The 25685-nt window shown below is 41.8% G+C and overlaps 1 protein-coding gene across 2 annotated transcripts in view; it reads left to right on the top strand.

Moving 5' to 3' along the window:
- ATRNL1 (attractin like 1) overlaps positions 1 to 25685 on the top strand; it is an 857293-nt gene that overhangs the window by 144082 nt on the left and 687526 nt on the right. For both annotated transcript variants that reach the window (XM_089653036.1, XM_089653035.1), the window contains exons 2-5: positions 5536 to 5619; positions 22116 to 22229; positions 25130 to 25258; positions 25380 to 25588. In XM_089653036.1, coding sequence (XP_089509162.1) covers positions 5536 to 5619; positions 22116 to 22229; positions 25130 to 25258; positions 25380 to 25588 — 536 coding nt within the window. The remainder of the gene's footprint in view (positions 1 to 5535; positions 5620 to 22115; positions 22230 to 25129; positions 25259 to 25379; positions 25589 to 25685) is intronic.

The raw sequence follows: 25685 nt of genomic DNA, 5'->3' as shown, positions 1-25685 counted from the left end.
GCTGCCCCTTGCTGAATGATTTAATGAAAACCAAATTAAAGTCACTTAGTTGATTCTGTGTGTATGCAGCACATGGGATAATGCCTGTCTGTCACCACATGAGAGAAGGATTTCCTGGATGGAGGGATAAAAATACCAAGGAAACCTCTTCATGTCTTTGTTATTGATTTATTTCATGAAAATACATTCCTCTTCAAGAGAGAACCACATCAGTCTCTGCACCAGAGGAGCTTACACTCTAATGTCCCACCACAGTCACACATTATTATTATAATACATATTTATAGCCACAGTGCTGTACAGAGAGTACTGAACCAGTCACATCAGTCTCTGCACCAGAGGAGCTTACACTCTAATGTCCCACCTCGGTCACATATTATTATTATACATATTTCTAGCCATAGTGCTGTACAGAGAATACTGAACCAGTCACATCAGTCTCTGCACCAGAGGAGCTTACACTCTAATGTCCCCCCACAGTCACACATGATGACTATTATTATTATTATTAATTTATATAGCTGTAATATATTCCCAATTTTGTTGCATTTTTATGTTTTAAAGTAACCAGGTGGACGTTTGGGTCTTCTTTTTTTTTATGTGGTGTGATATTGTACAGTTTGATAACATTTTATGTGTAGCTAGTTGCATCCTTTAAAGTAGAATTATAGGCAAAACATTTTTTCATTTTGGATTGAGTAAGGGAGGATTATAATCCCTGTCAGTTTATTTTTTTGCCATCTGTGTCCCATTGGGGAGATTTCCTTTCACTTATTGTCCCATAGCAGGAAGTGAGAGAAAATCTCTGCAAATTAAATAAATTCACCTTTTTACAAAAAATAATACATGCACATTTATTTGCAAGTAAAAAAAAATGTACATTTATTTATTTATTTTTTTAAATTATTTTTTGTTTCAGGAGCCTTTAAAATATTGCACCAGTGATCAGCAGATCTCTGTGCCATGTTACTATTTTTACCTTTGATTTGGCCTGTACAGAAAAGTGTTTAAAAACACCGTAAAATGCAGTGCAACATCCTAAGTCCTCGTTTATACTTGCCTCAAAATGTGGCATTTGACACACTTTTTAGAGCGATCTGCATGCCAATCATTGCTCCTCTCATTAATTGAAATAGTTGCCCTACAGTCCTGTTCACACTGTTGTGTTTGCTTTGTTTCAAAAACTATGGTGTCCGTTTATGACACAGAGAATAGCTGCGATTCAACAGATCTCAGCTATTTTCTGGTCATTCACAGTTTATGACACTCAGGAGATCATGTCAACCCTTCTCTGGAGATCTGTGTTCTCCCTCCAGATTCTCCAGCCCAGAGCTGGAGAATCAGAGGGACCGAAAACTAAGCAGAGATAATTTACCTCTGCTTAGTAAACTGATCTTTTACTGTAATCTCGCGAGATTATAGTAAAATGAGCCGTTTTTCAGAGTTTGTAGACCGTTCTCCAGCGTTTGGAGACCGTTCTCCCTTCGTTTGGAGAACTGCTTCATAAACTGCATTCACAGGAGAACTGTGTTCTCCGAGAATGCCGGAGAACTGAGCAGCGATCTATTACTGCTGGTTCATAAATGGACACCTATATCCCATGTCACTTTCTTGGTGCTTCAATGCATCTCCACAGCCTCCATAGACGTCTATGACAATGCTCACTAACACCTGTAGCTTTTGAGGGACATTTATTCAGAGCTAGCTTCACTTTTATTGGAGGTATGAGATATTCCAAGATGCACGGGGAAGCCAGAAAGCAAAGTGGAAGGGCACCATCAACTGTCACTTCCAGTTCATTTGTATATATTATGGTAGTGTCTGGTGCAGACATTACATCTGGTGTTCAGAATTGAGCAGTAGGAAGGTGAGCGCGGTCCGTACAGGAGCAGAGCAACTAGCAGACGGCACACTTGGTGCGTAACATGGAAATGCTATAGCGGAGGGTGAGTGCGGGTCAGAGAGAGGGGACTGGGCAGCGGAGAATCAGCAGAGCCGAAATCTGTCTTTATACTGAGAATGTCTGGCTTTTGTTCTAAAAAGTCTCTGGGTTTTGTGGTTATAAGTGGTCCCTGGATTTTATTTTAATAATCTGGTAACCTTACCCCACGGTTCTGCATATATTTTATACCAAATCCCAATGTGAATGCCCTCCCCCCCAGAGTTCTTCTAGGTGGCCATGTGACCACTAAGCTCCTGCTCTAGCTCTAACCTCTGGTGCAACTGGATGGAGGTAAATCCCCCCACCCCGACAATTGCATGGAGGTGTAGAGGACGGTAGGTGACATCACTTCTCCATGGATTCCATCCCTGTTGTTTGCCCTTCACATTACTCAAAGAATCCGGAGCTTTGAGGTCCCATTACTGCATAGAAAATCTCCAAAAAGGTATATTGTATGCAGTGCTGTTGGGGAAAAGGGAAGGGGACAATGAAATGTTGGTTTATTATTTAGCCTCCTACTGTAATGATATTCGTGCATTTATTTTTATCACATTAAATTTAATTTTTTAATTGATATTGCATACTGGCTGGTCTCAATCATATGCTGGTCATACTTTGCTTTGTTACATTGCAATAAAGTAAAAAAAAAAGATAAGCACAAAAGCAAACATTTATTATATCGCAGCTTATCAGTTCTTAGATGTGATGGCTGCATTCATGTTCTTTTTTACGCTTTTTTCTATTTTCAGTTGGTGATATAGCCAGAAAGTCCATTGTTTTTTCAAAAGCACAAGCTCTGCAGAAGAATATATCTGTTTACAAAGATGAGACAAACCATTTACCACTGACAGGGGTGCTGACAGTGATCAGCTTCTCTTTATGTAAAACCGTTTTCCCAAAAGGAATATACTGTTTACTGAAGCTAATTATAAAGTGTGAGCTGGATCTTGGCCTCAATTTGTTAGTGTATTTAATCTGCTAATACATTTAACACTCCCCTTTCCCCCAACTACTATCTGCTGTGCCCCCTATGCTCCTTCATCCAGAGTGGAGGCACTCTAATACAGGAGGTGTGTTACTGGCAAGATCACCAGGTGAAAACAGAGGGGGAAAAAAGCCTAAGAATAGAGGACTAATGCAGCTGCCACATCTAATGATGTAAGCTGCAGTATATTACATTTTGGTTTGGGGTTTAACACTGCTTTGAATTGAGATTTCATTCATTCCCAGCAGTGGTGTGGTGACATATGGGGGTTTATTTACTAAAGCTGGAGAGTCCAAAATCAGACTCCCTTCTGCCTAGAAACCAATCAGCTTCTAACCTCAGCTTATTCAATGAAGCTTTGGCAATGAAACCTGGAAGCTGATTGGTTTCTATGCAGAAGGGAGTCTGATTTTGGACTCTCCAGCTTTAGTAAATAAACCCCATGGTGACTTCAGGTGAGTACTGGTGCAGCAAGTCTGCATTTTAACACAAAACACTGCAAGGCAGCACAGTGGTGTGAACAGCTCACATAGTAAACATTTGTTTTCTTTGTGCCCTTGCAGTGACTTGTGTTGATCAGGCGCAAAAAAACCCCTGTCACCGCATATACAGTTGCAAGAAAAAGTATGTGAACTCCTTGGGATTACGTGGAGTTTTGCATGAATTGGGCATAAAATGTGCTCTGAACGTCATCTAAGTCACAACAATTTGAAGAACACAGTCTGCTGAACATAATACTACACACACATTAGATGTTGCCATGGTTTAATTGCACATAACATGTAAACATTCACAGTGCAGGGAGGAAAAAGTATGTGAGGCCCTAGCTTAATGACTTCTCCCAGAGCTAATTGGAGCCAGGAGTGAGCCAACCTTGACTCCAATCAGTGTGATGATATTGGATGTGTTGCTGACAGCTGTCCTGCCCTTAAAAAACACACACCTGTTTTGGGTTTACTGGTTTCAAGAAGCACTGTCTGATGTGAACCATGCCTCGCAGAAAAGAGCTCTCAGAAGACCTATGATCAAGAATTGTTGACTTGCATGAAGCTGGAAAGGGTTACAAAAGTATCTCCAAAAGCCTTGATGTTCATGTGTCCACGGTAAGACAGACTGTCTACAAATGGAGAAAGTTTAGCACTGTTGCTACTCTCCCTAGGCGTGGTCGTCCTGTAAAAATGACTGCAAGAGCACAGCGCAGAATGCTGCATGAGGTAAAGAAGAATCCCAGAGTGTCAGCTAAAGACCTACAGAAATCTCTGGCACATGCTAACATTTTTGTTGACACATCTACAATAAGGAAAACATTAAACAAGAATGGAGTACATGGGAGGACACCACGGAGGAAGCCATTGCTGTCCAAACAGAATATTGCAGCACGTTTGAAGTTTGCAAAAGAGCACCTGGATGTTCCACAGCACTACTGGCAGAATATACTGTGGACAGATGAAACCAAGATTGAGTTGTTTGGGAAGAACACACAACACTATGTGCGGAGAAAAAAATTCACAGCACACCAACATCAAAACCTCATCCCCACTGTAAAACATGGCGGGGGGAGCATCATGGTTTGGGGCTGCTTTGCTGCCTCAGGGCCTGGATGGATTGTTGTCATTGATGGGAAAATGAATTCCAGAGTTTATCAAAGACATTTTGCAGGAAAACGTACGACCATCTGTCCGCCAACTGAAGCTCCGCAGAGGATGGGTGATGCAACAGAACAATGACCCAAAGCAAACAAGTAATTCAACAAAACAATGGCTGCAACAGCACAGAATACGCCTTCTGGAGTGGCCCAGTCAGAGTCCTGACCTCAACCCGATTGAAATGCTGTGGCATGACCTTAAGAGAGCGATTCACACCAGACATCCTAAGAATATTGCTACACTGAAACAGTTTTGTGAAGAGGAGTGGTCCAAAATGACTCCAGATCGTTGTGCAGGTCTGATCTGCAACTACAGGAAACGTTTGGTTGAGCTTATTGCTCCCAAAGGAGGGTCAACCAGTTATTAAGTCCAAAGGTTCACATACTTTTTCCTCCCTGCACTGTGAATGTTTACATGTTATGTGCAATTAAACCATGGCAACATCTAATGTTTGTGTAGTATTATGTTCAGCAGACTGTGTTCTTCTATTGTTGTGACTTAGATGACGTTCAGAGCACATTTTATGCCCAATTCATGCAAAACTCCACGTAATCCCAAGGGGTTCACATACTTTTTCTTGCAACTGTAGTGTGAAAAAGTCTTTATACAGGAATGAGGATCCTTATTTTCCACTATGTTGACTGTCATTTTTGCTTCCCTTTGCTTCTCTCATCATATAACTGTCCCTTTTTTTGAAGATAAAGATCCTGGTGCATTTAGCTTTGTGATTTCAGCCTATTATCTGTGATGTGAATGGTGATTACAATTGCATTGGGACAGCACATGGGGAAAAGTCACACAAACTCCACACCGATGCACAGTGAACACAGCTCGTCCTTTTAGGCCTGTGCTATTTTTTGCAGTGGAACATTTAAATAGAGGAACTAAAAATATCGCACAGATCGATCAATGATGCCGTCTTCGTTCTGTAATAGTAATCTTGTCACGTCTGTGTTTTCCAGGTTGACGGAGCCCTCAGGATTCCTCACCGATGGACCAATCAACTACAAGTACAAGACAAAGTGCACATGGCTGATCGAAGGGTAGTGAGTATCTGACGCATTTCTTATTTACACGTTGAATGTGGAAATCCATCCAAAAAGGAATATTCCAGGATTGGGTGGGGTGTTGAATCAGGGCCTGACTTTTGTATATCTGTTGGTGGGAAGATTTCCAGAAAGCACTGAAATGCGCTTTGTGTTGCGCTCATTTACTTCACTTTTATCCTCAGCGTTAGTAAATAATTTATTTATTTCAGGTACTTATATAGCGCCGTAAATTTATGCAGCGCTCTACATATATATTGTACATTCACATCAGTCCCTAACCCTCAAGGGGTGTACAATCTAAGGTCCCTAATGTACATTCATACATACACATTCTAGAGCCAATTTAGACAGGATCTATTTATCCTATCAGCATGTCTTTGGAGTGTGGGAGGAAATCGGAGTACCCAAAGGAAACCCACGCAGGCACAGGGAGAACATGCAAATTTCAGGCAGGTGGTGCTGTGGTTGGGATTCGAACCAACGACCCTAGTACTGCCAGGCAGAAATGCTAGCCATTTAGCCACTTTGCTGCCCAGTAAAGTAAATGTGGAATAGCCAACAGTCGGGGCCACCACAAACTCCTATAACTTCAAGAATTTATCAGACAAATTTAACCAGCTTATCATAATAACTAAAAGACAAAACTATCCTTGGTGCAGTGCTTCAGGAACCCCATAAGTGTAAGGTTACATTTAGAGCCCCTCCCCTGCAGCTCAAATCCCCACCCTCGAAGAGTCCCCTGCAATTACTGACAACAAGGCTGATGTACATAGAGAAGAGCTTTAAAGGCTTTTTGGGCCATGTTTCATGTTACACCCACATTTCCAGTATAACATGAAGCATGGTTGTATACACATCCCCAAAACTGCTGAATAGCAGGTGCATCTTTTTGGGGGAATCCTGTTACTCATACCCATACTAGGGCTACTTTGGAAAGGAGCCAGTTAACCCACCAGTATGTCTTTGGGGGTGTGGGTGGAATCCAGAGTACCAGAGAAAACCCACACAACTACAAGGAAAGGTAGTGTCTTAACCTGGATTTGAACCAAGGACCCCCAGTCCCAGAAAGGCAGAAGTGCTAACTACTAAGCCACAAATATATGACTGTTCACTTTTTCTGCTAGGATCATCTTATACATTTATAAATACATTTAACCCTTTCCCGCCCACCCTGGGGTCCCTTTTAAAAGTTCTGAACACTCAGGGGAGCAGGAAGGATCAGCGTATATGTGACCACTGTGATTGGCTGTCACAGTGGGCACATGAACAGAATCTAGTCTCGCCAGCTATCGATGTTTTAGTCAGGACTGATAACTGTCTTCCATAGCTTGGGAGCATACAGTGAGTGGTCTCCCAGCACATAAAAAATTGGCCACCCAGTGGCGCAAATATGCAGCATGTGGATGTTGAAGGCCATCTTTTTGGCTGCCGCACATGTGTTACTGGAGCATAAAGGGGTTAATATGGTCTCAATAAAGGCGTCTATACCATTGTTTCTCAACCAGGGAGCCAATGGATGTGCTATCTGGGGTTGGCAGGGGTGCTGCACTGCCTCCAGGATTGTGCTGGTGTGAAGGGAGATGTGGAAGGAGGGGAGGTATGACTGTGGAATCTGATGTGTGATGAAGAAGGAAAAGGCAGGATGAGGACCCTGATGTCAAGGGGTGATAGGAACTAGGGTTGGAGAAAGTGAAGACCTAAAAGGATGGGGGGGGTCTAACTGAAGATTCTTATGTAAAGGTGAGGGGAGGGGGCAGAAGACTCTGATGTGAAACAGGGGATTCCGATGTCTCGGGACTGGGGTGCCTCATGATTTTTGCATATTTTCAAAGGTTGAAACTGAAAAAAAGGTTGAGGAACTCTGCTTTATACTGTGTACAAGATACAGTTGCAAGAAAAAGTATGTGAACCCCTTGGGATTACGTGGATTTTTGCATAAATTGGGCATAAAATGTGCTCTGAACGTCATCTAAGTCACAACAATAGAAGAACACAGTCTGCTGAACATAATACTACACAAACATTAGATGTTGCCATGGTTTAATTGCACATAACATGTAAACATTCACAGTGCAGGGAGGAAAAAGTATGTGAACCTTTGGACTTAATAACTGGTTGACCCTCCTTTGGCAGCAATAACCTCAACCAAACGTTTCATGTAGTTGCAGATCAGACCTGCACAACGATCTGGAGTAATTTTGGACCACTCCTCTTCACAAAACTGTTTCAGTGTAGCAATATTCTTGGGATGTCTGGTGTGAATCGCTCTCTTAAGGTCATGCCACAGCATTTCAATCGGGTTGAGGTCAGGACTCTGACTGGGCCACTCCAGAAGGCGTATTCTGTGCTGTTGCAGCCATTGTTTTGTTGAATTACTTGTATGCTTTGGGTCATTGTCCTGTTGCATCACCCATCCTCTGCGGAGCTTCAGTTGGTGGACAGATGGTCGTACGTTTTCCTGCAAAATGTCTTGATAAACTCTGGAATTCATTTTCCCATCAATGACAACAATCCGTCCAGGCCCTGAGGCAGCAAAGCAGCCCCAAACCATGATGCTCCCTCCGCCATGTTTTACAGTGGGGATGAGGTTTTGATGTTGGTGTGCTGTGAATTTTTTTCTCCACACATAGTGTTGTGTGTTCTTCCCAAACAACTCCATCTTGGTTTCATCTGTCCACAGTATATTTTGCCAGTAGTGCTGTGGAACATCCAGGTGCTCTTTTGCAAACTTCAAACGTGCTGCAATATTCTGTTTGGACAGCAATGGCTTCCTCCGTGGTGTCCTCCCATGTACTCCATTCTTGTTTAATGTTTTCCTTATTGTAGATGTGTCAACAAAAATGTTAGCATGTGCCAGAGATTTCTGTAGGTCTTTAGCTGACACTCTGGGCTTCTTCTTTACCTCATGCAGCATTCTGCGCTGTGCTCTTGCAGTCATTTTTACAGGACGACCGCGCCTAGGGAGAGTAGCAACAGTAATAGTGGTGTGACCCTCCTGCGCTCCAAATAATGTGTTTAAACAATTAACAAATAAAATAAATGAACCCCAAACAGCTGCTAGCATTAAATCATATACCAGTGATCAAGTGAATATAAACCATATAAATGCTGCGCTACATTCAAAAATAAAAGTGAATGTGGAATCCAATGACATAAATCAATATAGTGACAATAAAAAACCATATAAATGCTGCGCTATATTCAAACTAATTAAAGTGAATGTGGAATTAAATAACTTAAATAAACCAATAGCAATAATAATAAATATAAAAAATTGTGCTTAGTGATAACACAAAAATAATGGCAAAACACAAACTAAAATCAATACGCATGTGCATAAAAATGCACATACATATATTACACGTGCAAAATGTGAAGTGAGGTCAATCTAAATAATACACACAAAACTCAAAATCCAATAATGGAATATTAAGGTGAAAAAAGTCCAATAATGAAATATTAAAGGTGAAGAAATTTTGGTTTTGGTAAACTGTGTTTCCAATATGCTGTAAGGTGACCACAGGTGAAACAAAACGTGCAGGTATCTGGGTGTAGATAACTTGTGAATCCAACCACCTTCTGGATTAGCCTCTCACCTCATCACTTCGACCCTTGCGGGTCACAGAGCAGTATGGATCTCTCTCACAGATCCTCCAGGCACCACAGCACTCCAAAACCACTTCTCAGGATACAATATTCCCACTCAGCTCTTCTCCAAGTGTAGATGAAATATCACTTTCCCAGAATAAAACAAATGGATCCTCCCATAGTGTAGTAAGTTTATTATACCATAGGAACATCACATGTATAATAAAAAAGCACTCACGTAGCAGCCAGTCCACATTAAACCCTCATGCTCTCAAATGAGGATATGTGTATGTAAGTTGGGTGTACAGCTGAGTCCACAGGTGTACCAAGATGGCCGCCACGCCGGAAATACGTCACCGCGCTACGCCGACGCGTTACGTCACAATGTCACGTGACTTCACCAGGGCCCTGATGAAGTCACGTGACATTGTGACGTAACGCGTCGGCGTAGCGCGGTGACGTATTTCCGGCGTGGCGGCCATCTTGGTACACCTGTGGACTCAGCTGTACACCCAACTTACATACACATATCCTCATTTGAGAGCATGAGGGTTTAATGTGGACTGGCTGCTACGTGAGTGCTTTTTTATTATACATGTGATGTTCCTATGGTATAATAAACTTACTACACTATGGGAGGATCCATTTGTTTTATTCTGGGAAAGTGATATTTCATCTACACTTGGAGAAGAGCTGAGTGGGAATATTGTATCCTGAGAAGTGGTTTTGGAGTGCTGTGGTGCCTGGAGGATCTGTGAGAGAGATCCATACTGCTCTGTGACCCGCAAGGGTCGAAGTGATGAGGTGAGAGGCTAATCCAGAAGGTGGTTGGATTCACAAGTTATCTACACCCAGATACCTGCACGTTTTGTTTCACCTGTGGTCACCTTACAGCATATTGGAAACACAGTTTACCAAAACCAAAATTTCTTCACCTTTAATATTTCATTATTGGACTTTTTTCACCTTAATATTCCATTATTGGATTTTGAGTTTTGTGTGTATTATTTAGATTGACCTCACTTCACATTTTGCACGTGTAATATATGTATGTGCATTTTTATGCACATGCGTATTGATTTTAGTTTGTGTTTTGCCATTATTTTTGTGTTATCACTAAGCACAATTTTTTATATTTATTATTATTGCTATTGGTTTATTTAAGTTATTTAATTCCACATTCACTTTAATTAGTTTGAATATAGCGCAGCATTTATATGGTTTTTTATTGTCACTATATTGATTTATGTCATTGGATTCCACATTCACTTTTATTTTTGAATGTAGCGCAGCATTTATATGGTTTAGAGTAGCAACAGTGCTAATCTTTCTCCATTTGTAGACAGTCTGTCTTACCGTGGACACATGAACATCAAGGCTTTTGGAGATACTTTTGTAACCCTTTCCAGCTTCATGCAAGTCAACAATTCTTGATCATAGGTCTTCTGAGAGCTCTTTTCTGCGAGGCATGGTTCACATCAGACAGTGCTTCTTGAAACCAGTAAACCCAAAACAGGTGTGCGTTTTTTAAGGGCAGGACAGCCATCAGCAACACATCCAATATCATCACACTGATTGGAGTCAAGGTTGGCTCACTCCCGGCTCCAATTAGCTCTGGGAGAAGTCATTAAGCTAGGGCCTCACATACTTTTTCCTCCCTGCACTGTGAATGTTTACATGTTATGTGCAATTAAACCATGGCAACATCTAGTGTTTGTGTAGTATTATGTTCAGCAGACTGTGTTCTTCTATTGTTGTGACTTAGATGAGGTTCAGAGCACATTTTATGCCCAATTCATGCAAAACTCCACGTAATCCCAAGGGGTTCACATACTTTTTCTTGCAACTGTACATGGTGGTGCAGGTATTTCTTTAGAGAGAGGCTGTTTGGGTGCAGGAAGCAGGGGATTTCCATTTGCATTCCTGTACCCAGCAATACTGGAGCTTTGTCTGCATGGCAGCAGGGATCAGAGTGGTTTTAACAGTAAGGGTTGGCAGTGGAGTTTGCCTAACCCAGGTGAAGTGGCAGGGTTGGACATTTATTTTTATCATGACAGATTTGATTAGAGTAAATTATCATTGTGTGGAGCTGCCGACAGGCAGTATGTGGTGACTGTCTCTGAATGGGTGACCTGACCGCCATGTGGGTGAGTGTTCTCCAACGACTGTGGGTACTTGCCAATGCTCTCTGTCTCTTGCCCACCTGTCTGCCAGGGTCAGCCAGCATCACCAGAGTGCTCCCATATACCAGTGTGAAATCTTTGCACAAACGTGACATAACGACCATTAACTGCTGCATTAACACTTCTCGCCGCGTTACAAATCATCAGATCTGGTTTCCACGGAAACTGCAGTTTAGGACGGTTGAGCTGTCGTTCGGATAAGACTTATGTAACGGTTCCGGGCCAACGGGGAACCTGATTTCAAATCCCACTGACAGCTCCATGTCGTCTACGGAAAATCACAGCCCTGCGTCTTAGAGGGACTTGTCACCTGCTGGTAATTTAATGGCCGGCTCCAAGTGCAGCCACCACGGCCACGCGGCATGACCTTATCAGCAATAAAGAGGAATATCACCATTTCTGTTTAACAAAAAAAAAGAAATGAGCTTCTCCAGGTGTCAGGTCCATGTGTAGGATTTTACATTTTGTCTCATGTGGCTTCAGCGTGATGAAAAAAAAAAAATGCAACAAGGCATTTCCCTGCTTCGCTCCTACATCGTCCCGAATGGGGTGTTTTAGATTATTGTTGAGTATTCTTTGCACTTGTAGATTTACTACTTTTCTTTATATCATTGTTACTTCTTCGTTACCTTGTAAATCTTAACTGTTGCCTTGTAAATTTCTCACTGACTGGATTCCTCACCAATAAAGGCATCAATAAAAGGCCAGTAAGCAGTAAGAATTGTCCATGGAATATATTTGGGCTCTTTAGTAAATTCTGTGTATTTTCCAGCAAAGTTTTGAAAAGCCATCCTTCAGCTTCAGTCAGTGACTTTGCCTAGGCTGAGATGATGTCATCAGTCTGCTGCAGGCAAGAGGAAGCATTTCCTCAGTCTCCTCTCCCCCAGTGATCAGTGTGCAGCATTGTAACAAAGTGAGAGACTGTAGCCACGGCTGTTGCTGTCTGTGTCTCCTTTGGGGATATTTATACATGCTTCCTGTCCAGGTTAGGGTTGTTAGAACAGAAAGTGGGGAAACAAATCTCACCAGGACACAAATAGCATTTAAAAGCTGACAGAGGATCCTTCTATGGTCTACTCAAAATTTCACGAAGTAGAACTAAGTGCATAACATTTTGCATAAAGTAAGGGGGTTATAACCCCTGTCAATTTTGTTTGCCATCTGTGTCCCATTGGAGAGATGTCCCTTCACTTCCTGTCCTATAGCCAAAGTTAGAGGCAATCCCTAATTGTTACAAGAACCTTTTGGAAGATATCCCCTCTATTGCTGTTTGGAGGACAACACAACATTTTGGATTTTCTTTCACTTTCACTCTCAGTGATAATGGCAAACAGGGCAAATAGAGAGAGTGACTCCCTAATGGGGACACAGACAGCAATACAAATCTGACAGGCATTCTAATCCCTCTCCATTCCTTCCAAAATGAAAAAAAAATGCCTTTTAGTTATAGTTGAAGTGAAATATCCAACGGTGACACAGACAGAAGTAAGGGAAGGCTAGAACCCTTGTCAGCTCTTTATTTCTGTTTCTCTGTTGAAGAATTCCTTTCGCTTCCTGTATAGTGAATTGTTAGCAACAGGACAGGAAGTGAGGGGAAATCTCTCAAATGGATCTCCAAATAAGAGTACAAATCTGACAGGGATTCTAATACTTCCCTACTCCATCTAAAACAAAATAAAAGAAAAGGTTTGGGCTGGCCTCAAGAAGTAGGGGCCTGACTGCAAATCAGGGCATTGGGTCTCAGAGAAGACAAGTAGAGAATTCCTTAAGGGCCAAAACAAACCTGTCTGCTGTGGTGACATTCTTTTTGAATGGCTCCCTAACATACTTCTGCTTCACAGCTCTAATGCATGGTAATACACTATTGTGTGTTGTGCTGCACTGCCAAAAATGTTGCATGTCTGTTTTTTTGGATATTTTTGTGTGTTGCCAGTTTATTGACTGGTTTGCCTTAAAGGATACGTTCACATTTTGACAAAAAATAATTAATGCCCATTTTTATGCAGCTAAAAAAAATGTTCATGTATTAATTTTTGTTGCAGCAGCCTGTAAAGCATTGCACCCGCGATCAGCAGAACGCTGGTGCCATTTTAGTCTCCTGCAGACCTGTCAGTATATTTGCTTGCCGTACAGGATGTACAAGCAAGCAGATATACTGACAGGAAGATTCAGTGAATTAGCACGGAGCTCCATAGCTCCGTGGTAGTTTATTTAGAACTACAAGAGGACAGCCACTAAGGCTGTTGGGACTTGTAGTTCATTCACAGAACTCTGTAAATGAAAGACGTGGTCATGTGGGCGGAGTCCAACATGGCCATGCTGTTTTTAAAAAGTGACAGCTAGTACAGGGAACTTCTCCCCATACTGCTGTCATAGGGAGTGGGGGGGGGGGGGGTCAGGCTGTGGCTGCAGCATTGGGAACATGTTACATGTTCCACCCTAACAACGGGTGGAACATGTAACATGTTCCCGAAGGTGAACTTATCCTTTAAATTCTCTTAAGTTCTTAAGTCATACTTTTTTATTTTAATGTTTTCTATGCACTAAGGTACAAAAAAACCTTTCAGTAGTTTCTCCCCCTCCCCCCTAAATACTTATCTGAGTTCTGTATCAATTCAGCACTGTGCTCGTCTGCAGGTCTTCTCTCTCCTCTCTCTGATCTCACAGGCTTGGCTGAGAGCAGTGGAAGCCATCGGCTCCTGCCACTGTCCATCAGATTCAGTGACAAGGGAGCAGGGGGGATGGGCCCAGCCATGCTGTGTGTGTGTGTGTCTATGGATGCACACAGCCTTGCTCAAGAGCGAACCTGCATGTGTGCCACCATAGGAAGTAGTTGTGAAGGGACAGGATCCAGGGAGCAAATGGTGAGATGGGCTTCTGAGAAAACCTTAGTGACCTCTTCAGTAGCAGCAAGGTCAAAAGAGGAAAGTGTTGAGGGAGGTTTAGTATAAGGTATGCTAAGTGGGATAGATGTCTGTGTAGTGGAAATGCCCCTACAAATTGCATCAATCTTGTTTTTGAAATGATTGGCATTTTCATAAGCTGTGAGTTGCTGGGTGGAGGTGGAGCTGGAGAAAGTAGAAAGTTAAAAGTAGAGAAGAGGACTGGATGACAAGGTATTAATAAGAGTGACAAAGTAAGCTTGTTTGGCAGCATGGAGGGAGGACTTGTATGTTAAGAAAGCAGATTTATATCGGGTGAAAGCTTGCTGAGATTTGGTTTTACGTCACAATCGCTCCAGTGCACGGCTATGTCTTTTAAGATTTCTGGTGCCGTCAGTCTGCCAAGGTTGTAATGGTCGGGGCCTGATGCTTCATGTGGTTAGAAGAGCAAGTGATTCTAGTGTGGATAAAAGCGAACTGTTGTAGGCAGAAGTGGCCAGGGCAGGGCAGGACAGGGGAGAGATTCTGTCATAGAGGCGGTCAGTTGCAGAGTGGAAAAGAGAAGACAAAGTTGTGAAGGTAAAATAAAATGAATCTCCCTAACAGGGGCACTGATAGCAATAACAGTTTAGAGGTGTTGTAATCTCCCTCTCTACCCTATCCAAAACTAAAAAAAAAAAAAAAAAAAAAAAGCCTTTATTTACATTCCAATGCGTTGCAGTTTAACACTTGTGCCTTAACCCAATGCAACAAGATGAACAGGTCTAAAACGGGCCATTTAGTGTTATACATAATGTAAACCTGTGAATTCTCCCAGTATGAACAGTGTACAGGTCCACATTAACTACAGTGGTGTCTACAGCCCCAGCAGGTGCTATAAGATGACTTCTCTCCCACCCCATAAGATGAACATTCAAATTTGATTGTGGGCCGCATGGACAGCTTTTAGGAACAATACCTAGATTGTAAGCTCTAACGAGCAGAGCCCTCGGTTTCCTCTTGTATCAAATTGTATTGTAACTGTAATGCCTACCTTCATTTTCTAAAGCGATGCACAAGCTGTTGGTGCTGTATAAATCCTGTATAATAATAAAATGTATATAGCAGGGTGTTATTTGGCCATGTTTGCTCTTGATAGATGGAGGATTCGGTGAAATTGATACTTTATATTATATTCTGGATACACTCTGTTACAGCAGTGCACTCAATACTGCATTACATTATGAATATACTCCATACCGAATACACTCAATATTGCATTACATTATGAATATACTCCATACCGAATACACTCAATATTGCAATACACCTTGTTAAACCCTTACACACAACGCTCTGCACCTCCAGAGCAGTAAAGCAGTATTAAACACAAAAGGAAACATTTATTATATTGCAGCTTACCAATTCTTAGATGGCTGCATTAGTTTTCGTTTTTAGACTTTCCTTCTGTTTTCATCTAGTAATTCAGACGGTGTTTTTTTTTTAATGTATAAGCTCTCTAGCAAAATGTATTCGTTACAGGGATGAGACAAACTATTTAACACTGGTAGACTCCATTCACATCGTTTTCCAGCATTTTTCGCACATATTGTACCACAATTTTTGCACATTTCATACAGAATTTTTAGCCATTTTTGAGCTTTGGCGGTTCTTAGAGAAAAATATAATCTGTTGCATTATTTGTTGCTAGGTTTTTCTGCTTCAGCTTTTCCATCAGCTTTTATTTCTATTATTATTATTAATAATAATAATAATAATAATAATAATAATAATAATAATAATAATGTATTTTATTATTATGAATTTATTTTTTGTTAGGTTGATAATAATAATAAATAAATGTTAATTACACAAGTAAATAAAAATAATCATAAATAAATACTATGTAATAATAAATAAACAATAATTATCCCCTAACCTTAACTCCCTTCATTTGAGCAGAGAAATGTGCCAGTTGCGCGTTCAATTCTTTTCTATGAAAATGTGCAAATCTGCCCAATTTGAGCTCGGGGCATTTCCCAGCTTTCCATCATCTAGAGGAGAATTTTTGTCTCCAAAGCAGCCTGCTCCTCTAGGCGTCAGCGGCCATCTTTGAGCAGCCCAAATTGCACAGTCTATGGAGAGTTTATGGAAGGTGCAGAGCAGAGACATGAGGACATAGTGCTGACAGGGGACTCCCCCCCCCTTCTCTCCAGGCCCTGCGGTGCAGGAAACCTCATGTGATTCAGACAGGAATTGCGCCACATTCCTGTTAAAATCACATGCGATTCTTTGCAGTGTGATTTGATCCCATTCATTTTGTATGGGCTCAAATCCCATTGCAACACAGGTATTGATTTTGGTATTGGAGCATTTGTATAAATACTTGTGCAAAAGCTTGGTGTCAGCAACGGTGCTACACTACTGATCAGCATTTACTGCAACAAATAAATAAAATTGAGGCACAACAGTTTAAAAAAAAAAAACAAAAAAAAACATCCCCCATATAATTAACAATACAATACAATTCTGCAAAATCCTGGAGGGTGTATGAGGAGACGCCAGAATCGTGTTCAACATTTGCTAAATATTAGTGAAAGGAACATAAAAAAAAAGAAAAAAGGAACAGAGAGAAAACAGCCGAACAGCAGTTAAAAATCTGAGAAAAAAGAGAAAGGGATAAGAAGGGGGAGGGGAAAAAGAAAAGGCAGTAAAGAGGGAAAGCAAAGCGGCGAGAAAACAGAAAGGAAAAAAAAAAAAAGAGGAGGGGAGAAGGGAATAGTGTGGCCAAGGGCCAAAAGGGGGACCCAAAAGTCCCGTCCAGAGGGTAACAGACTTCTCATGTCGCCCGTAAAACACCGCAAGGCTCCTGTCCTGTACCGCTTAAGAAAAAGCGTGGGTAAAAACCCATCGTCTTCCAATCAATGTCTCCCCAAGGCAGTAGCATACTCCACTGTGGTCAGAAAATCCAACCAACAAGCCCAGGTCATACAATATTTCGGCATACTTTCTTTTGAGATAGCAATCAGTTCTTCCATTTTGGACACACGAGTCACTCTCAGGAACCAATCTCTCATAGACAGAACTGTTGACCGTCACCTGCAATGCATTGCCTTGCCGAATTTAAGAAATGCATAGCCAGAGATTTCCTATATGACCCCTTCATGACCGTGGAATGGTTCAGCTGAATTGCTCAGGGGAGAACTCCAGAGGGTGAGAAGATACCCTGGAAACCACGTCATGAACCTGCCTCCAGTAGATCTGAATATGAGGGCAGCTCCACCAAATATGGAGAAAAGATCCCTTTTCCTCCGCACATTGCCAACAAGTGTCCTGTACCAAGGGAGAGATTTTGTGCAGCAGAGAGGGGACCCTATACCACCTGGAGCTCACTTTATAACAATGTTCCTGTACCGCTACATTCAAAGAGCCCTTAAGAGAAGTTACATTTGCCGTCTCCCATTCATCCTCCAAAAGAGGCTGAGATAAATCATCATTCCAGGCTCGCAAAGCTACATCCTCGCGTGGATGCTCAAGTTCGAGTAACAGCAAGTAGATAGAGGAGATAAGGTGGCGGCGTGGAGAATAAAGCAAACATAGGTCTTCCAGGAGGGTAGTAGGTCTCTGAACTGCCACACGTCGGGTGGAATGAGTCAAAAACGAACATATCTGAAGATACGACCACACCGAAAGGTTTTCTGCATTTGGCCACGAAGAAAGAAGCTGTTGAGAAGCGAACTTGCCCTTGACAAAAAACTCCCCAGCCCTGGGACTCCCTTGGAGCCCACACCTTTGCTGAAACTGCGGACATAAGCCTGGCAAGAATGAGGGGTTTTGGAAAATAGAGGTCATGGGTCCCGGGACAGAAGATATCTTAGGTCTGCCACACAAAGCAAAAAAACAAGCAGCGTTGCTGCAATCAGTAGGTGTGCCTTAAGAATCTCCGTCAGAAAGGAGCGTGTATTCCACGGGATTACGGTCAAAGAGTACATAGAAAATGCCTGTTCTAGGGGAATCCAGATCTTAGTCTTACCATTGATATGCCAATCTACCAAGCGAACAAGCAGACATGCCTGATGGTATCGTCGCAAGTTAGGGAGGCCAATGCCCCCTTTCGGCTTAGGACGCATCAGACATTGAAGCCCGATTCTGGGGGGGTCTCTTACTCCATACAAAAGAGTTGATCAAAGCTTGCAAAATTTGAAAAAAGCAAGAAGGCAATGTAATAGGGATTGTGTGCATAACACAGCAGTCTAGGGAGAACCGTCATCTTCACAATAGCAGCCTTCCCAAACCACGAAAAGCTTGGTCTACCCCACGATGCGATATCCGCTTGAAGAGATGTTAAAAGGGGCAGAAAATTGCTACTATATAGGTCTGACAAACACGCAGGAAGCTGGATGCCCAAGTACGTCATCATAGACATTTGCCAGATAAAAGGGAAAGTGGCTTGGCATTGTGAGACCAGAGCAGGTTTCAAAGAAACATTAAGGGCAAAGGATTTAAACAAGTTCACTTTAAAATTGGAGAGATCGCCATACACTTTTAGTTCACGTAGGAGACTGGGGAGTGATGTCAATGGACTCGTGGGCACAACAGTTTTAAGAGGTATTGATCCCAAAAATAAGTAATGTCTTGCTTGGCAGTCATCAGATGTGGTGACTACATTAGTTTTTTCTTTTTCTTAAGGCTTTTTTCCCCTCTGTTTTTACCTGGTGATCTGGCCATTAACACACCTCCTGTATTAGAGTGCCTCCACTCTGGATGAAGGAGCACAGGGGCTATAGAAACTGTCAAAAAGCATTTCTGACATGATTTCACATGGCTGGGCACAACAGCCTATAAGATTTGTCTTTTAACATTATTAATTTGGTGCAGGGAAAATGTAATAATTGCACCACTATACTGACGTATTTCCCTTTGTTTTAGTGCAGGTTAATGGACAGGTATGACTGGGACTTATGGCTGAGTGCGCACACAGAGAAGAAAAACAAACATATTTATAGTAGCATAAGGAAGGGTTGGTGCTCAACCTGCAGCTTGAGGTCCGCATGCAGCCCCTTGGGCTTCAGCAGCCAGTGGTCGGTGTTCCCACAGGCACATTGAAGTGTACACCCATGTGAGAGCTGTGTTTTGCCTGCATGGCATGCACAGCTGTTTGTGCATACTGCGTACAGGCAGTCCTATTCATGTCAATTGGGACGTAGAGGCTGCCCCAAATTTGAGATCTCTGCGTATGAGGATGCATGTGGGTTTGTGTCCCCGAACTCACAATGTCAGCATTTAGGGACACACACAAATGTCAAATTGGGAGCATTGGCTGTGTCCATTCCCTATTGACATGAATGCAGATGCCCGGAACACCTGTCCATTCAATGCAAGCAAAACATGACCCTGACTTGGGTGTATGCCTAAGTACACCCATGTGAATGAGACCTAACATAGGTGCTTACCAAGGGACAATGAATAAAAATATTTACTGAACTGGTTTCCATTAACTAAATGATTTACTTTATTTATTTAACACTTTCTTACTTTTTAGCTGTCTATTCTTTTTCTCTTGTGTGATTTATTTTCTCTGATCTGTTATAATGGACCATGCTGAGATGTGGGTCATACGTGGTTATTTTTAAGGCGTCTGTATGGAGCAGTTAATTTTAAATGATCTTTATGGGTAGTGATTTGTAGCAGTGCCTTGTAATGTGTCCCCAGTTTTTGACAGTCTCCTGCAACATGTCCCCAGTCTCCCGACACACCTGCATGTCTGCAAATTTTGAACCATCACCTGTAGCATGCAGGTGGTCCTTAAGTATCTCCCATAGTATGTCCAGTCTTTGACCGTTTTCTGTAGCATTACATACACAGAACATTATGTGTGGCTCTTTGGTGGTGCCATGATGCCTCCTATATTAACCAGTGGGTTAGAACTTCTGAGAGTGTTTTATTGTTGTCTGTGCTTTCATGTCCTGGTGACCACTGCCCCCTGAATTTTTTGTATGGTTGTCACAGGAAGTGAGAAAAAAATCTCTAATGGAGTTAGCAAATTCTCCACTTTTTTTTTTAATTGGGTGGTGAACATGTCCATTTTTTTCCCTGTCCGTGACCCCCAGAGGAAAGATCTATAATTACTTGTGTGGTCACTATGGCAGGAAATAAAGGAAATCTCTTTTCCAGGAACACAGACAGTAATAAAAACCTGATCCGTAGCTGAAACCTGAGGTATGAACACCTCTCCTCTATGTCCACAAAATTGCATGGCTTTCTAATTATATTATTATTATACAGGATTTATATAGCGCCAACTGTTTGTGCAGCGCTTTACAAAATGGAGACATTACAGTTACAATACAATTTGGTACAAAAGGAAACAGAGGGCCCGGCTCGTTAGAGCTTACAATCTAGGATACGATATTACTTTTAAAAAACATTCTAGTTTGGGGGTGGCTGTATTTGCCTTTTTATGTGTTGAGGCTGAATGCAGAAGAGTAATATTCCTTTTAGGGCCTCTTCCCAACTAGAGCTGTTCACATTGTTGCACTGCACTAGCGTACAGGTGTTATTCCAAGTGCTGATGTGCGTTGCATCACGGCAGCCCATTTTTTAAAATGGGTATCTTAACACTCTGAAACATATAAAAAAAAAAGGTTATAAACTTTAGAAATTAAATTAGAAAATTATAAAGTCCAAATTAAAGTCTTTAAAATCCCTCAAAGAAATAAGACAAGATGAAGGAGAATGGTCTTGATCTTATACACCATCATCATACACATCAGACACTTTGACTGTATACAGCGGTTGGTATGCACAGTGTAATGAGGAATAGATGTAGCAAATAATTCCCAATGGATATTGTCTCCCAGATAAGGATAATGATTCCGCTAAAAATAAAATCCCCAACAACACCGGTCAGTAAGCACCATATAGTAGGATCTCAGAATGGCAGGCGATCCACAAAGGAAATCCTCTTGCACATATAGGAAGAACGGTCCACTTTAAACTCATTAAGCTTCCAAGAATCTCCCATCCGGCAATCAGAAAAGGAATAAAGAACAGAAAGAACTCATAGTGTAGTAATCAATCAAAACTTTGGCCAATTTATTAAAAGTTCCACGTACATCAACTCATAATATAACCAGCACTGAATGAACAAAAGTTTCAAACCTAGAAAATGGCCGCCGTCCCTCCAGAACGCGGTGACGTCACACGCCGAAGCTCCACCCAATGTGTTTCGTCATCAGGATGACATCGTCAAGACGTTTCTATATCGAAAAAGGTGCAAGGAGCATTTTGGGCACGGCAGCAGATGGCAATGCATACTCGCTGAGAAGGTGCATTGGGGTGACATTCAGAATGAGTGGCACCGCATCAAACTAACACACATTACTGCAGCACAATAGTGTGAATGGGGCCAGAAGTGATCTATTGCTTTGCACTGACTTGTGTTCTGATGGTATTGTTCATTGCGTTAAGGCAGCCCATTTCCGATGCATTACAGTGAATGAAAAAATGCATGATTCCTTTATAGTAATGTAGTACAACAAAACACATATTATGGCATTCTATACTGTGCAATACACTTTGCTGTACAGTGTGTGGGGGTGCCGTTCACAATGAATGGCAACGCACATAGGGCAAGTCTATTGAGATACATTGCTGCAACACATGTTTTATCGCACATTGCCTCAGTTCTGAAGTGTTAATGGAATCTTAATGTTGATCCCCCCCAGTGGAGGTCTCTGGATTGCGCTTTCACCGAAACATTTCCCTTCTCGGATGTCTTTCTCTATCTGGAAATAATACGGACCCTCTAAGGATCTTTAATGTAGAGCTGTAACCTCATCTCCCTCTTCTTGTTTTTCAGCCCCAACGCCGTCCTGCGGTTGCGGTTCAATCACTTTGCCACAGAGTGCAGCTGGGACCACATGTATGTCTATGATGGAGACTCCATATACTCCCCTCTGATCGCAGTACTCAGGTGAGCCGACTTGTTGTCTGGTAAACGTCATCCTATTACCCAAATAGGTTCAGTCTTGATATTCCCGGATATCAAAGTTACAGAGCTGCAATCTGTACATTTCTTGTTCTACAACATCCACCTAAAACTAATTTTTCAGTTTCGGTTAATGCTGGCAAGTTAAAGAAAACAAATGGAAGGCTTTGCATCATGGGCATTGCACGTTGTAAGACTAACATATTTCAGGCATCAGGGGCTGAAGGAAAAGGTGTCCCAAGTATTTTACAGGAAGAGAAGCTCAATCGTGGAATATTGCTTATTCATTGTCCACTGGGCAGGCTGAAGGTGACCTGGGGAGTCGTACTACAATATTTCAGAGTGTACACGGAGATGTGGGCCAACTATGTACCACATCTTTATTATTCACACACCACAAAAAATACTTTTGCGTTTACTTTACCAGTACCAAATGGAGACACATATTTTAAATATTATAATTTTTATTGATATAAAAAAAAAACTATACTATTTTAAATTTGTGTTTCTGTTTTGTACCGGTAAAGTCCACTTACAGTGCCTTGAAAAAGTATTCATACCCCTTGAAAGTTTCCACATGTTGTCATGTTACAACCAAAAACATAAATGTATTTTATTGGGATTTTATGTGATAAACCAACACAAAGTGGCACATAATTGTGAAGTGAAAGGAAAATAATAAATGGTTTTCAAAATTTTTTTACAAATAAATATGTGAAAAGTGTGGCACTGTAAAAAGTTTTGTTGTTGTATTTATACTGCATTGTGGTGTCATGGACTGGACTAGCTCCACAGTGTGGCAAAGGTCTGTGAATCATAAGAGTGGCCAGACAAAATTGAAAGCATTTCACCTACATTGTACAGATTAAAGGCTTTCTTAGTTCACTGGGCAGGCTGGAATTTGCAACATTGCATAATGGTGTCGTTATACTGGCTGTATGACATGGCAGGGGGTCTGTGAACCACAAGACCTGCCAAACAGAATTATTAGGAGTTCAACCTGCTTTGTGCATAGCATTGCAAGCTTGATTTTGTCTTTCAGCTAATGTGGGGTAGACCTTACACTGGATTGTCTGACAAGTATTTATAACACTCTAAGAAATATATAATCTACATTTTACATATTGAAAGTTGCTCAATAACAGAAAAATATGAGTCAGTTTATGTCTGGTCAGTCAGTTTTTTGGTAGATTATCCAGCGGCTGGGTTTGGACAGAGGAGATTTGTGTTCTATACACAGACTAATCGGCAGTACTCTGTATTATTGTGTCAGTCTTTATTCCCCTAGTACTGCTACCAGCAGTTGTGTCCCTTTTATCCGCTTGGTGGCGTCTGTTCGGGCAATGGCCGGGTTTGGAGATAATAAGGAGTGAAGCCGGTGCCATGTGTCGGTATTGATTCATGCAGCACGGATGTGTCCCCAGGTGTCTGCTAAGTAGGCCACAAAATCTCGCTATTCTCTGTGCGGCTCTGTACGCACTTCATTATGTACTGGGAGGCGGATAATTATACCCAGAGTGGGTTACGCTGGGTGCGCTGGCACTGACAGGGCAGGAGGCGCTCAGTTATAAGTCTCAACTATAGTGACGGCAATCAGAAATCAGCTTGTACTCAAGAAACACGGATTTATAGGTTGCTTGGCCTTATATTCCCTTGCCCCCCCCAACTATTTTTCCTTTTGTCGTGACTGGACTCGCCCCAAAATTCTGTCTTTTTTATACATTTTAGATCTTTTTGTTAAATTACTTATATATTTTCTGCCTTTTTATTTATCTTAGTATTTGCCTATTAGAAATATAGATGAGTGATGGCAGAAAAAGACCTGATCGGTCCATCAAGTTTGTCCTTTTTGTGCCTTTTGTTTCTCTCGTTTAGTTTTGTATTATAAAGATTTTTTGCTAGAGTCAGCTTGTGTAATTATATTTTCTTCTAATTGTTGTTATAATTAAAAAATTATTTAGCGCTGTCATCTCCTGTGGTGCTGTGCGGTGCAAATGAAATAACGAGGGTAATAACAGATAATACAAGGCATAAAACATTTCCAGGGAGAAGTACGTACAGTTGTGTTATAAAATATGAACAGCAATAGCAAGATCCAGTTGGGGAAGAGTACAAATGTAAAAAAAAAACCCTCTATTTGTTTTTTTTCTTGTAAATGAAAACATAATTGCATATTATATTTTACTGGATTTTAGTTTTAAATGTTTCTGCTAGGCAGGGACTTCCAAAGGAATAAGCCTGTTTTTTATGGGTTTATCTGAACATGTAGAATGCCTTAATGACTACAATGCCTTTTTCCTTGTCACTTGTCTCTCCCACCCTTCTCTCAATCCCTTCCCTATTTCCAACTATCCGGTTTCTCTTAATACCCCACACCCTTCTCTTCCCTTTTCCTCCCTTACCTCTTCCCTTTCTTTCTTTACTGTTCTCCTTTCCTTTCCTTCCTCCATCCCTGCTTTCTGTCCTTCTCACCCCTCCTTGCTCCTGTTCCTTGCCTCTCATGTTTCTCTTCCCCCCTTTTTGTTCCTCTCCTCCCCTATTCCTCCTCTCTTCCTCCCCTCCCCCTCCTCACTTCCTCCCCTCCCCCTCCTCACTTCCTCTCCCCCTCCTCTCTTCCTCTCCTCCCCTCTTCCTCCTCTCTTCTTCCCCTCTTCCTCTCCTCTTCCCTTCCTCTCCTCTTCCTTCTCCTCTTCCTCGTCCTCCCCTTCTCTTCCTCTCCTTTTTCTTCCTCCCCCTTTCCTGTGCTCTCTTCTTCCCCACCTCTCCTTTTCTCTCCTCTTTTTCTGTCCTTTCTTCGCTATTCCTTTTTGTTTTTTTTTCTCCCTTCCCTTGTCCCAATTACCCTTCTTCCTTATTGCCCATCCCCCTCCTTGTCCCTCTCTTAGTGGTCTGATTGTTCCAGAGGCAGCGGGGAATGAGACGGTCCCGGAAGTCGTCACCACGTCCGGATACGCTTTGCTTCACTTTTTCAGTGACGCTGCATACAACTTGACCGGCTTCAATATCTTCTACTCGTATGTATGCGGTTAAATCCCTGTAGGGATATTGATGGAAGAATGATCTATTACATTTATAATAAAACTATGAATTTTTTATCGTGTCTTTTTGTCTGATTTTTCTTTTCTTTGTGTGCAGCATTAACTCCTGTCCAAACAATTGCTCAGGACATGGCAAGTGCACGACAAGCAGCTCGGTCCCTGGAAGAGTATACTGTGAATGTGACAAGTACTGGAAGGGTGAAGCCTGTGATATCCCCTATTGTAAGAACAACTGTGGCAGTCCTGACCATGGCTACTGCGACCTGACAGGAGAAAAGCTGTGTGTGTGCAACGACAGCTGGCAAGGTATATGTTTTCTGCTGCACTGCAGGGACGGGTGTTTTCTTGTTTATGTTGAGCGTACTCCTGTTTTGTTATACACTTAATCTAACTTGAGCGCAGC

Source organism: Staurois parvus, unplaced genomic scaffold (assembly GCF_062004578.1).
Source record: "Staurois parvus isolate SC_StPar_1 unplaced genomic scaffold, SC_StPar_1.0 ptg000697l, whole genome shotgun sequence".
Classification (NCBI taxonomy): Eukaryota; Metazoa; Chordata; class Amphibia; order Anura; family Ranidae; genus Staurois; species Staurois parvus.
This window is presented reverse-complemented; position numbering and strand designations above follow the sequence as displayed.